The sequence below is a fragment of the Puma concolor genome, chromosome A1, assembly GCF_028749965.1.
Source record: "Puma concolor isolate L17-30 chromosome A1, mPumCon1.1.hap2, whole genome shotgun sequence".
Taxonomy (NCBI): domain Eukaryota; kingdom Metazoa; phylum Chordata; class Mammalia; order Carnivora; family Felidae; genus Puma; species Puma concolor.
Genome location: NC_141667.1, coordinates 204,748,143 through 204,763,205, shown reverse-complemented (window position 1 = coordinate 204,763,205; position 15,063 = coordinate 204,748,143). Strand labels below are relative to the sequence as shown.

General features: G+C 39.7%; 1 protein-coding gene across 1 annotated transcript; it reads right to left on the bottom strand.

Annotated features, from left to right (window-relative positions):
* Positions 1 to 9,253: 9,253 nt before the first annotated feature.
* Positions 9,254 to 15,027, bottom strand: PCDH20 (protocadherin 20). The gene is made up of 2 exons (XM_025924767.2): positions 14,561 to 15,027; positions 9,254 to 13,518 (listed from the first exon to the last, which is right to left on the bottom strand). Exons 1-2 carry the CDS (start codon positions 14,690 to 14,692, stop codon positions 10,792 to 10,794), a joined length of 2,859 nt encoding a protein of 952 aa, XP_025780552.1. The 5' UTR covers positions 14,693 to 15,027; the 3' UTR covers positions 9,254 to 10,791.
* Positions 15,028 to 15,063: the final 36 nt, after the last annotated feature.

Below are 15,063 nucleotides of genomic sequence, written 5' to 3'. Positions count from 1 at the left end.
CATCTTTTTTTTTTTTTTAAATCATAGCAACCTTTTACATATGCAATCATAACACATCTACCCGTGGTATATCTCAATTACAAATATCAGCCATTCCGTTCATCTCATCCCAAATTGGGTCTGAGATGAATTCAGCAATTCAGCACTGTTATTCCAGCTTTAGTCAACCGAGAAAATCCTTTATGGAAATAAAAATACCTCTGGTTTTCTGTTTATTTCTGTGACCTAGTAAAAATAAAGTGAACACAGAGTTTAACTGGCATGGTTACACTGCCTGGAACACAGTAGATTCACAATACATGATTTTATGTTCTGTATATATTTATGTGGATTATTCTAAGATTTGTTTTTTTTTCCTTCACTTAGCAAATTGTAATTAGATATGAACTTAACACTCTTGTAAAGAAAAATGTGAACATCTATTGTAAAAGTTGCCCAAAATTCAAAAGGATTTGGTTATAACGAGTCAACCAAGCTCGGCCTTTATAATGGATGTGTAATATATTTTTCAGGATACTGTCATAGTTTTCAATTATTGCTTTAACAGATTACCACAAAATTAGCAGCTTAAAATAACACCCATTTATTAACTCTTCTTCCCCTCCTCAGAAGTCTGAGTACCGAGCAGCTCAGCTGGTCCTCTCCTGGGTGGTTTACAATGCAGCAATGAAGGTATCAGCAGGGTTGTACTGCTTTCTGGAAGCTCTGTGGATGAGTGCACTTCTAAGCTCATTCAGATTGTTTGTGAATTCAGTTCTGTATGGTTACAGGACTGAAGCCCCGTTTTCTTGCTGACTGTGCATTAGGAGTCTATTTCCTTAAGTCTGGGTATCTCCCTATTTTAAGGGCTATAATGTCAATTACATATGCAAACACCTTTTACCATGTTACATAACATATTCCAATTTCCCTGAAGTAAGGCATGGACATCTTTGGGGCACTATTCTCCCTGCAGATAGGCTAAGAGATGGATTCTGAGATACTGAGCTTTCCTTATGAAACACCAATAGGATGCTTGAGTAGGATCAAGGAAGCTCAAAGGGGAAGAAAACATTGATGTCTGAAGATTCCTCCTGGCTCAATGAGACAGATATTTTGTAACTTTTCATAGATATTTTACATCTTCCAATATGCACCTTCATTTCTAAGGTCTTTTGGAAATCATCTCCAATTGGGCTAATTGACAATCCCCACCAAACAGTTTGATTGCGAATGTTGGTATGTTATGACCCTTCCAACTGTGTGTCCTGAGTCAAGCATAAAGCACAAAAAAGAAATTCCCTTGATTCACTTAAATTGTATTAAATCTCTTATTTCAAAGAATCTTACCAGGCAACTTCTACTCAGTAATTCTTCACAGAAATCTGCATGCTAAATTGCTAAATACATCTGTAAATGAGATGGAGAAGATGGTATGTTCTATAGTGCTTTTTGTAGGATGAAGTCTTTTGTGGACTAGATGGAGAGATCAGACATATGCAGGATAGTTGGCTTTGCTAAATTTGAATGCTTAGATGACTCAGTGTAAGCATTTTAAAGATAAGCTAAATACCTGTTACTGAAATTCCTCTCCTTGCATTGAATGTTAACTGCTATTTACAAAAAATTCTGTAAATAAAATGAATTTTTTTTTTACTGTTGGAACATGAAAGGATCATAAATCGAAAGCTGTCTCAAAGCAATAGTGTTTTTAGCACCTGGTTTATGGTCAGCATTGCCCACACTCATCTGGACTTCAAAAATGTTTAGGATTTTATAACAACTACAAAAAATGTGAAGGAAACTGGTTTCCCAAGTTAATAAGGCAGTGGGGCTGTGTGGTGAGGAGGGAAGTTAGGTGGATAATGCTTTTCAAAAGAAAAAAAAAAACCCTTTTAAGCTATTTAATTTTTTAGAATTTCAAAATTGTTCACTTAATTTTTTTTTCCCCTGCTCATCCCACTCTACCTTTAACGTACAATGTTTTTTCCCCATGAATTTTCTAGAGTTACCTTCCCTGGAGTATTTCTTCTTCATAATGAAGTAGAGAATTCAGAATGTATGTGCAGTACTTTTTTATACATTAAAATTAAAATATCATTTCATCATTCATTTTGCCATATCTCATAACTTTGAAAATTACCGTTCCATAGTATTATTTGAAAGGTTTACATAACCATTCCGAAAGTACATTTTACGCTCCTATTAAATCAAGACCTCACATTGCCAAGATGGCACCTTAAGAAAGTTCATCAACACAAAACCATGACTTTGCAATGACTTAAAGTCTATTTGCAAAATAGAAATCAGGGCTGTTTGTGAAATATAGAGGCAGGGTTGCTTGTACATATGTAGAGTCCATGAATATCATATTTATGTTTTAATTATTCTGAAATATAAGTTTATGATCTTTCTGAGGGGAGTAAGTGGTTTACAGTGCCTAGTGAATTTATTCCTTTAATGTTTTAAAGGACAGTTTCCTTTGAGAGTCAGGGAATTCCAATTTTCAAAATGAGGAAAAGAAATATATGTTGTAAAGTCTTTCAATTTGCTCATTCTATCTACAGAAAACACTCAATTCCTATTTACTAATTCATATACATTGCAGAGATGATATTCCCCCAGTAATTTTGATAGTTTCCTCATTAGCTTCCAGTATATACTACATATCTCTGGGTAGCACTTTGATCTGCTATCATGACCCTTGTGTCTCTGATAGAGGTACACACGTAAGAGGAACAGGTGAGGAGTAGAGGGGAGAAGCAGCATATTCATTTCTATATTTGTGTGGTTTATATTAGTTTCCCCCAAACAGGGGAGTAATCTTTTTGAAGATGGAAGAAAACTTACCATTGTGCCTAGCACAATGTCTTGCATGTATTAGGCATGGCCTAGTCATGTTTATTAAATGTGTCTAGTAAACAAATAGTTAACGATAATAGTTTTTATCTTTGTTGAAGCTTCAGGAAATGGTCTCCAAAACTGTAAGGAGAAGGACAATAATACAAAGTTCCGTTGAGGTTGTAAAGTTTGTGATTTAATGAGTCCTTAACATTCAGCCATTCTGGGTTTACCCTCGTTTACCTTACTATATATGTAAGCCTGGTCATCTTCATTTTACAATCAGTCATATCCCGGGGTGGCTGGGTGGCTCAGTCGGTTGGGTGTCTGACTTCAGCTCAGGTCGTGATCTCGCGGTCTGTGAGTTTGAGCCCTGCGTCAGGCTCTGTGCTGACAGCTCAGAGCCTGGAGCCTCTTTAAGATTCTGTGTCTCCCTCTCTCTCTGACCTTCCCCCATTCATGCTCTGTCTCTCTGTCTCAAAAACAAATAAACGTTAAAAATTTTTTTTTAAATCAGTCATATCCCTTGTATCCACACTTGGACTTACATTTTCTATAATATATACAGGAATTTTGCATAAGTAAACATTTATTCCCATATTTTAAATAAATTGTATTCCTTCTATATTTCTGTAGGGCTCATAAAATTGTCCTTGCTTATTCTTCCCTATTCTTTAACTTCTTAATGTTTTATGTTTTCTTACTATTTTCTTGCAAATATTACATTTGTCAGATATATAATTTTATAACTTTCTATATTTTTCTCTTTATGAGGAGTAACTTTATCTTTTTAAAAAAAATTTAATGTTAATAACTTTATCTTTAAACTTGTGTCTATTTTTTCACCTAGTGCATGCAGGGAAGATGCATGATTCTTAATAATTCAAATGAATAATTAGTTTTGATTGACCTCATTGTTAGATGAGATTTCATCTCAGAGAATTTTTTTGTTCTGTTTTTTGTTTTTTGTTTTTTGTTGTTGTTTTATTTTTTTACTTTTGGTATTGTCTCTGTAAGTATAACACTTTGGTTAAACTTTCTGATGAAGGTAAAATTGAAGTACATGTTTTAAGGGAAATAGTTGAAGAAAAAGAAAGTACTTTTCTAAATAGGATTTTGAATATTTTTTACATTCATGATTTCTGGTTTTTCTTCTAACTCCTTAAGTTGTCAAAAATTTTTTCTTGATATTCTGTCTTAAGTTTTTCAACTGTAAAATCAGAGCGTTGAATGAAAGTATCTCTAAAGTTCCATGGTCTGACCATTTGAATCAAAGCCCTGGTCCCTCATGAGATTTCCAAATGAAAAAGAACATATGAACTCATTGTAAGATAAAAGGGGAAAAAAAGTCAGAGGGCTTAAGAAATGGATAAGTATAGTAGATTGCTTTGAGTATATGGGCCTTCAATCTAAAACATTATCAATTTTATGGATTTTTGTTGTAAAATAAAAATGCTGATTCAATGAATCCAATGGAAGAATGAGTGGACAAACTGCTAAGACAACTTCACAACACATTAGTTAATTCCAATAGCAGTAATAATAGTTACTTTTTGAGGAGCACTTCACTTGTGTGAAATATTTTACACAAATTCATTTATTTTCAAAATTTCACTATGAGATAGAGCAAGTTCATAATTTCCATGCCGACGAGTCTTAGGAGGACAACTTTTTGGAAGAGAGGACAGTGACTTTTCTTGAATCTAGGACTGCATACAATACTGTTTTAACATCTGCTCTGTGTTTATTGAGCCAGGGTTTGAAACTCCCACCAGTGAGCACTAGATACTAGTAAATTAATCACTTACACAAGATAAACTGAGGCATAAGATATGTTATATGACTTCTTTCATCCAAAAATGATGTTAAACCTCAAGACCTATGTACTTCTTCACCCTAGGTACCCATTTCACAGGCTCATCGTTTCTGGATCTTGTTCAGAATTGCCTGCAAGAGACATTTCACTGTTTCTTGATATGCACACAACACATGAAATTATATTTGCGTCTTATTTGTCCATTTGACATTTTGTTGTCTTTTTCCATAAATTTTTGACATGACTCTTCTGCCTCTGGAGATGTTTAGGGCAACTACAACCAAATAGATAAAATATTCGTCATGAGGTCAGCTTCTTGTTGGGATATCTACCACATGGGCCCACGATGTTTGTTAAATTGAATAGAATTGACAGTCATCAATACGAAATAAACTGGGTATATTAGTGCCTTTATAATTCCATCTGTGTCATAAAACCCAACATTAGAAAATCCAATGCTTTCATTGCTCATTTAATGGTTAGTGAATGAGTTCCCTCTCCTTTTCAAATTTGTAAAATAGGCCTGAAAACCTGAAAATTGTGAATTTTCTGGTCTCTCACGTGTATATTTCCACTTCTATTGGTATCACAAGTTTATAGCTTTAGTTTATAGCTTTATCAGCTAAAAATTACTTACCGGCTGTATTCCATACTATAGAATATCTCTTTTATATTCCCTGATTGAAGGCCTGATCTTTCCCTTAAATTGTCAGTACCTCTTGTAGTGAGTCTCTAGAATCTTCTTCAACACAAGCTTTATACATGGCCAAATGATCTTTTTATAAAGTTGATTTATTTATTTTGAGAGAGAGAGAGAGAGAGTGCACACAAGAGGGGAAGGGGCACAGAGAGAGAATCCCAAGTAGGCTCTGCATTGTCAGAACACAGCCTGATGTGGGGCTTGAACTCACAAAACTGTGACATCATGTCCGGAGCCAAAACCAATAGTTGGATGCTTAACCGACTGAGTCACCCAGGTGCCCCAAGATGATCTTTTTAAAACATAAATTCCTTGACCAAAATCTTCGAAGTTCCCTTTGGGATACCCAAAGATACCTTTGGGATCAAATTGCAAGCTCCAAGTGTGACACAGAGGCCCCCTTCATTACCTGCGGTACACCGACAGCTCCAAGCTCAGGGTTGATTCTCTTCATCCCTTCAACCACAAATACTAGAAGTCTTCAATCATGACATGCTCACTTTTGCCTGTGTGCCTGTACATTATTCCCTCTTCCTTGAATACCCTTCTCTCTGTTTCTGCCAACTTCCCCTGGCTACGGTTTTAAATTAGATATCACCTCCTTTGAGAAGCTCCAAATTAGAAACCTGCCTCCTTTGGGAAGCCAGTACTTTCTAAGATTGGGGTAGGTGCTGTCCATTTGGCATCCTGGGGGTAGGCATTTATCCCACACGTTGTTTTGGGATTGATTGTTTTCTTAATGGGCTTCTGCATTGTAATCTAAAGTTATCAAGGGTCGAAGACTCTGTCTTGTTCTCAGTTAAATCCCTAGTAATTAAAAGCACAATGAGATACCACCTCACACCTGTCGGAATGGCTAAAGTGAACAACTCAGGAAGCAACAGATGTTGGCAAGGATGCAGAGAAAGGGGAACCCATTTACACGGCTGGTGAGAATGCAAACTGGTATAGCCACTTTGGAGAACAGTATGGAGGTTCCTCAAAAAATTAAAAATAGAACTGCGCTACGACCCAGCAGTTGCACTACTAGTTATTTATCCAAAGGATACAAAATTGCTGATTTGAAGGGGCACATGCACTCCGATGTTTATAGCAGTGCTATCGCAATAGCCCAATTGTGGAAAGAGCCCAAATGCCCAGTGACTGATGAATGGGTAAAGAAGATATGGTATACGGAATATTACTTGGCAATTAAGAAGAATTAAATCTTGCCATTTGCAACAACATGGATGGAAGTAGAATGTATTATGCTAAGTGAAATAAATCTGGGAAAGGCAAATATCATATGATTTCACTCATATGTGGAATTTAAGAAACAAAACAGATGAACATAGGGGAAGAGAAGGAAAAATAAGATATAAACAGAGAAGGAGGCAAACCATAAGACTGAAGGTTGCTAGAGGGGTGTTAGGTGGGGGGATGGGCTGCATGGGTGATGGGCATTAAAGAGAGCACTTGTTGGGATAAGCACTGGGTGTTGTATGTAAGTGATGAATCACTAAATTCTATTCCTGAAATCATTATTACACTATAGGTTAACTATCTTGGATTGAAATAAAATGAAATGAAAGAACTAAAATATAAATGGAATGAATGCCTGATTTTTTTTTAATCATTGCAGTATTCTTACCTTTTGACATTAGTGGGCTAAGTCTTAAAAGTTCATCCAGTTTTGTCCTACACCCTTAAAGGAATACATTCCCAATCTGGGGGTTTATCAGAGAAAAAAATGCTACCATTTTAAAAACAACTTTGTACAATGACTGACATTTGAAAAATTATTATGGACTGTGTGCATATATGTATGCACATGTGGGTACATATGTATATATTGATCTGAAAAATATGTATGATTTTTTCTTATCAGATACAGAAGCAACTAGAAAAGACATTACAGTGGGTCTTTTTCCTCAGGTCTAACTCTCCTCAGGCATTACCAATTTTTTTAATTCATGTTTTTCCTGCTTTAAGCCTATTTGCATGACTGTCAATTTTCTACATTTTAATAAATATCTATTTACAACTCACACTGTAAAGGCACATTGCTAGGTAGAGATTGCACAAGTCAGCAAAATGGTATTTTGCAGCAATTGGCTGCATTCTTGGAGTGAGTGTGAAACTACTTTAGACGGAAGGGAAGGCTCAGATATCTATTTATCTGGCCTCTGTGAGCTGAGGCTGCCCAATGTTGAGTCAAAAAGCGCCACATGTTCAGTACTGTCTTTCCTCACATTCTCCATTGTCTTTCAAAGGTCAGGACCCCACAGAATCTTCCCTGCTTCAAGGAGAGATTGGAACCCGAGTCTCCAGAGACTCAGGAGAGGATCGCATACAGTTCCTCCTTTTATGGTTGTTAACTGAAACATTTTCTGGGAGTACGAATTAGAAGCCTTATGAACTATCTTACTGAAATCAAGGCAACTTCATACTGTGTCTAATACGGCTTCGGTGGTATAATTTCATAGCAAGATCATGCTTGTTGGTTTCATAAAACACATGCAGAACACCCAAAATACAAAGGATTTGGATTTTGTTTTTAATATATTCATACTACAAAATTATTTTAAAAGAAGGATCTATTTTTCTTTCTTCCTTTGTAACCACCATTGATAGAAGTGTTACTGCCAGGAAAACTTTTTTTTTTTTTTTTTTTTTTTTTTTTTTTTTTTAATAGGGTCAGGGAATGACTCTAAAGATTCAAGTAACGGAAATTGTTTTTTCCCCTGTAGCTGAAATTGCTACGTTGGTTTTAAGTTTCCCAATCCAAATTAATGAACAATTTTCTCAGTAGTCTAAGAATGGATTTGGCAGTGCAAAGATCAGAGCAATCTCTTCTTCATTAAATTGGGCAAAGAGGACTCACTGGTTCTCAAACTGTTAAATGGATATTAGGGTTTTTAATGAATGGAACATTTATTTTTGTGCCAGCTCAACTAGCAACATTGACATGATTAGCATACATTTTGGCAACTGTGCTAGCACAAGGTGTTAGTAAAAAGGGGCTTTTATCTTTGAGCTTAATTTGCTTTAACTTTCCTTGTTATAAATATTTTTAATGTGAAGGAGATGGTTTTGTAAAGGAAATCTTGGCACAAGACGTTATTCAGAAATATGTCTTTTTATTAATGTTACAGGCATCTCTCATGCTAGAGATGAAGTCTATACCCCGAAACACAAAAACGGTCTTCAAATTTAGAAATAAATATTTTGTTACTTATACTCCTGTTGACACCACTGCACTCTGGAGGATTTTTTAAAATTAATATCACCACTTGTTTCATACATAGTTCCTTCCTTTAAAAAAGAGAAATAAGGTATAAAAATGGTAGAGGGTGGATTCCTCCATTGCTATAGATTTGTTAGGAATGAAAAGTTTTGGGGGTTAAATGATCTTAGTTTCTTAGCTCAGGTGCCTCTCATACAAAAGGAATTTTCAATAAAAATATATTTCCTTTTTTTTTTTTTTTAACAAACAGTACTGCCTCCTATACTTATTCAAATTGTCAAACTGAAGAAAACAAGAAAAATGAGCTAATACAAATTCAAAAGATCTTGGGTGTTTGCATTCAGTTTTTTTTGCAATGTATTTTTAAAATGTATTGAAAGCTATTGTAACACAGCTAACAGAGGACTTGTTATAAGTATGTAGTAAGATGAATGTTTATAGCTGATACTAAATCAAAAATTAATATGCATGTGCACATGCGTGGGTATAAATTCTCATGTGAACTTCTGTGAAACATATAGGCATACCCTCTATTTTATATATATATATATATATATATGTATATATATATACATATATATACACACACACATATACACACACACACACACATACACACACACACACATATATACACACACACACACACACATACATACACACACACACATATTCAATGCTTTACCCAATGTTTAATTGAGTAATGAATTAGTTTAATATAAACTCTAGCAAACAGAATATTTATACTGTACCCACATTTATCTCTAAAAGCAAACAAATGCCAATAACAGGCACTTCAGTGAAAGTACAAGCCTGTGTTCAAATATAAAATGGTAAAAATGAGAAAGAAATTATGAAAATATATACCTTTAATTTGCAGACATATAAACACGTTTAGTACAGTACAGACACATGATGCCAAAAAGTAGAATGGTCTAGCTTAAGCTAACACATTCCTTGTTTACACAGATATTTTACTATAGCTCTCCTATAAAATAAAATTCCCAGCTCACACAATGAAGTGAAAGAGATCAATCACCGAGGAACCAGCTTGCAAAGGATTCAGTAAAAGCTAAGTTATCAAAGCAATCTGCTGCTGGGCTTACAAATAAACTCTTGGACCTAATCCAAAGCCAAAGGAAGGAAGCCAGAAATGGTGGCCAACAAACCTAAACGACAACAAAAAAAGAAGTATAACTTTTATATAAGGGGCCCAACTAAAACAACCAGTAGTGCTCACTAGCATCTAGAATAATTCCATTTTAATATGATTTTTACTTACTCATGTGATAAATGAGTCCAAGAACATAAAAACCTAATATATAACCCAAGCATAAAGTATACCTGACAAGTTGTCAAAGCACCAAAATGTCGTGAACACCTACAAAGCAACTAAAGATTGAAACATTTCTTTGCTCCTGGCTGTTTTCCTTGGACACAATTTCCAGTTACAATGTTTGGAAGGGAGAATATATACATTTCCCCTGTAGTAATAGCAAGTGCAGTGGTAAAGCAAACAGAAAGCAATCTGAGTACATGGAAAGTGAAATACTCTTCAGCAGGTCAAATCCTTAACACGTGGCCATGTTTTCACCCTTGCTAAAGAGGAATTACGCTTCTTTGTTAATGCCTTCTCTTTCAAACTATACAAGATGTACTTGTGAGGTAATAAACATTCTGTTTACAAATGCATTTCTTTTCTTTCTTATCATACATTTAAGTGCAGTGAAATTCAATTTATTTCAATGTCATATTTCTTAAATGTTAAAAACAATATATTTAAAATATACTCTTTCATTAATTTCATGTACAACAACTGTCATGTACAATACCTCAAAACTGTTCCCTGCAAAGGAGTAGTTGATGCCCTCTTGTGGCTAAAGGACTTTTTAGACAAAAAAAATGCAATGTACCATTTTCTTACCTTATTCCCAGGTTCTACCAATCTGCTTGGTGAATGAAAGCTGCAAATCATGTCCAAGCTTTTTTTTTTTTTTTTTTTATAACAGTTCTCTATAGCTGTTAGTACTAATTTTCATTAGAAAATGCTGTACACATTTTATAACCTCTGATTTTGAATTTAAAAACCTGTAAACAGCTTATTTACAATATAGTACAAGTTATAAATTAGTTGTCCTCCATCGGAACTGCCATCTACACACTCTTGTTTAGGTGATGAGACTACCCCAAGTCAGTGAAAACATCTCTGGGTTATTCCACAACGAAATGTCAAATATTAGAAATAGCCACTGGTTTCCTCTCTCTCATATGCAAGTCGATTTTTCCTTTGAGTGGAATTTGTACTTCCAAATTTTCGTCTTCCCTGTGATGCTTTTTCCCTCTCCTTAAACAGATGTATATGCCCATCCCTGTTACAAGTGTGATAGAACCCAAGCTTATTACAGACAGAGCTACTAAGGTAGGCACACAGGACACAGACTCGACTTTCCTGTGAGTTGGTTCTATGGAGATCTGTGGTTCTTTCTCCTCTATGTTAATTTCTGGTTCCTTTCTTAAAAGACTCTCAATGTAGCTCTCGTTACTGACAGTGTCGTTGACAAATAGATTCACCATGACCGTGGAGTGGAGAGGTTCGGGATAACCATGATCGCTCACTTTCACCAGTAAACGATGGAGTCCATAATCTGTCTGCAGCAATGCCTCTTCCAAAGTAATGTTGCCGGTTTTGGGGTCAATCCTAAAGGACTCGGGCCTAGGACCTCTTCTTCCTATGATGCTGTAAGCTATGACAGCGTTCATGCCCGTGTCTTTGTCAACAGCATAGACCTCTGTGACTGGGGAGCCGGGCAGAGTAGAAGGCAGTACCAACAGGTAGGACATGTTAGATTGAGGGAACAGAACAAGAGGAGGGTTGTCATTGATATCTAGAAGGAGAATTGTGATTTTTGCAGTTGAAGAGAGGGCAGGCTCGCCCCCGTCAACAGCTTCAACACACAAAGTATAGGAGCTCTGCTGCTCTCTGTCCAAAGAGACTTTGGCTCTCAGCATGCCCTTTCCCGTGTCTATGACAAAAATATCACTCTGGTTCACCACCGAGAGGGCGACCCATCCATTTCGTCCAGCATCAGCATCTGTTACACTAATTACCCCAATTTCACCATATCCTGGAAAGTTTTCTGGCACAAAAAAGCTGAAGTCCTTGTTGATGAACCTAGGGCTGTTGTCATTTTTATCCAACACCGTGAGAGCCACAGTGGCTACTGATTCTCTGGGTGGCTTCCCAGAGTCAACAGCTCTGACTGTGTACCTGTACTTTTCTTTCTCTTCTCGGTCCAGCTGAGTAGAAACTGTCAGAATTCCTGTGACACTGTCTAAGGAAAAATACGATGGGGCATCAGGTCCCAGAAAATAGGAAACCTGGCCTCTCTCTCCACTGTCAGCATCTGTAGCATATAGCTTAGTCAAAAAGGCATTGGGTGCGTTGTTTTCTTCAATAGTTAGTTCCAGCAAGGGTTGCAGGAAAATAGGGGCATTGTCATTGTCATCTAAAAGTTGCACTTTAATAATTTTTTTGACATGAAATCCCTCAGAGTTCCAGGCCACCACAGCTATTTCGTAGAACTGCTGTAGCTCATAGTCCATAAGTTTTGTGGTTTCCAGCAAATATTCATTACTGTATGGTTTGTAAGGTGATAACCGAAATGGTCCTTCACCGTCCAGGTAGCAGTTCACCTTGTATTTACCTTCTGGATCTCTTATGGTGAAGAATGCAATTGGAGTGTTAATAGGCTCCAGTTCTTTCAGGTAAACAATACCATCCACCTCATTTGCTATATAACGAGGCACAATTTCAGGTGGTCTGAAAATGACTTTGATAATGGTCACCAGGGCCGTGGTCACAGCGGGGATGCAGCCTGGCCCGTTGGCAAGGATGGTGAGCTTGTGCGTTTGCAGAACACTCCCCCCGATCTTACTGAAAAGTTTAATGACTCCGGTGGTTTCATCCAGATGGAATAAATCCTTGGATGCCTGTGGAACTTTCTGGCTGTACGAGTAAGTGATCTGAGCATTGGTTCCCAAGTCTCTATCCACAGCCTGGACAGCTGCAACCGGTGTGCCCACTGTAGCATTCCCAAACACAGTGACATTGATTTGTGAGTCTGCGAAGAGAGGGCAATTGTCATTAATGTCAGTTATGCCAATGGTGAGGGTGGCGCTGCCCAGCAGTGGTGGGGACCCACCATCCTCTGCTATGATGATGCTCACATACTGGTCCTGGGTCTCCCTGTCCAGTAGTCCCATGACAATTAGATAGGGAGTGCGCTCCCCATTCTCATTCTCCTCCACATCCAGGGTGAACATGCGATGGTAGTCCAGCAAACGGTAGGTCTGCACCCCATTCGTGCCTATATCTGGGTCCATGGCAGGGTGCTCTATGGCCAGCCGGGTGTTTACAGGTGCATTTTCTGGCACCCAAACTGAGATTTGGGAAACGGGGAACTGTGGGGCATTGTCATTAATGTCCCGGATTGCGATTTTCACCTTCACAAACCGAAAGTACTCCTGAGGCAGGACCAGTACGTCCAGAAGCAAAAGACAAGAGTCAGAGGAAGGGGAGGAGGAGATGGAAATGCTGCCGCCCCAGGCACCTCCTCCACCTCCTTCTAGACACAGGGCCTCCCGGTCGATCTCCTGGTCAGAAGTGTGCAGCTCCCCGGAGCGGTTGTCTAGGGTCACGTACTGGCCACTCAGTCCCCGGGAAGCCAGGCTGAAGGAGAGAGGGGGGCTCCGCTCAGCCAGGGTGCGCTCAGGCAGCTGCGGCAGCTGGTTCTGCCTCCCGGCGGCTCGGGGTACCAGCCGCAGGTCCTCGGCCAGGCTGCCGATGAGCACCCCCGCCGGCAGTCCCTCGTTCAGGCTGTACAGAAGCTCCGTGGCCCGGCTGTAACTTGCGAGGCAGTTGAAGGGTCCCACGAAGAGGAAAAACAGAAAGAGATGCTGAAAGTGGGGGGAGGGGAGAAGGCTCGTTACACACACGCGGGAACACGGAGATTGGAGTCAGAAACCAGTGTCACGGGGTCATATTTGCCCCCATCCCCGTTCCCAAAGGCAAACCCTCTAGTCGGAGAGGGATGGAGAGGAAACTTGCTGTAAAGGAGATCTTTGGGGCAACACTGTCGCCAAAACTTAATGTTTCTGTTCAGTTTCTGCAACCCCCCCCCCTTTCCCCTGCTCCCCATCAGCACCCTCATTGAGTTAATAATCGGAATCCCAAGCCATAAAGCATCCCTGGAAACACGCGGCCGAGTGGAGAGGACTCCGCTCAGGGACTGCGCAACGCCGCAGGGAAACCACCGGGGTAGGCTATGGAGAGGGAGAAGGTTGGTAGTGGAGAGGAATGAGCGATGATGGGCGATTCATCAATTTATTTCCCATTGAAATGTTTCTACCACTAAGGTCCCCGGAACGCGAAATGTGCTACATCCCTTTTTGTGAGACCACCGCTGCCAACAACAGTATCAGTAATAATAATACGGGAAACATAGTGACACGTTTCCTTCGGACCCCCCCCCCCCCACCATTAAATAAACACTTTGGGTCAGAGAAGTGATTTTCATTTTAGCTCTCATCTATCAAACCGAAAGGACCTGGATCTCCACCTGCTATTAAGCCCTCACTAATCCTCCTCCCCTAAGGGAAGAGTAGGAAAGGCGGAAAATGCTTACGCAAAAACAATTTGTCAATTACAGCGGCCAGTGCTAGCAGGTGCCGGCAGCAGGACGTAATCTCCGCACCCCTGTGTCTCAAGCTGATAACCCCCTCCCCCCACCTCATCTGCCTACATTCCTATTTCAGAAACTTCCTCTCCCGACACAAGGACTAGCCGATTCCTTGCTAAAATGAAGACACCTTATCCCAAACTCCCTTTCCCTCCCCCAACCTTCCCCTGAAGTTTGGATTAAGGTAAAAGGTTCGAAAAACCGTCAAGGAGTAGGAACTGCCTCACAGCTCCGCAACTTGTCTGGACCCCAACCCTTACCGGCAGGCTTCTGTGGCTGGTGCTGCTCCTGGGACGACTTAGACGCCCCATATCCAGGCGCGGGTGCCAGGTCGCCGGGCGCCAGCTCACTGCCAGGGCCCGCGAGCTGCGCGCATTCCCTCGGCCGCGCATTCCCAGGGAGGCTGCAGTCAGCGCGCTCCTGACGGGAGGGCGGCAGAAGACACTCCCTCTCTGTTCATGCAAATCGCTGGGGAACTTCAGCCAATAGTCACTGGCTCGTCAATTAAGGATGGAAGCGAAAGGGGGGCGGGAAGGCGCGGGGCTGAAGGGCACGGTCATGGTTTCCTTCCCAGGACGTGGGTGAGTCCGGACCCCGCCGGAGGAGCCGGAACGGGGGGACTTGCCTCTCAAGACTGCGACGTGGCGCCACCCGGTCTGGCCCCGGAGCGCGTGCCCACCAGATCTCCCTCCTCGCCGCACCAGTCACAGCTCAAGTCCACAGGTTGCGAGCACGACAGGGCGAATTAGCATAAATAAATAAA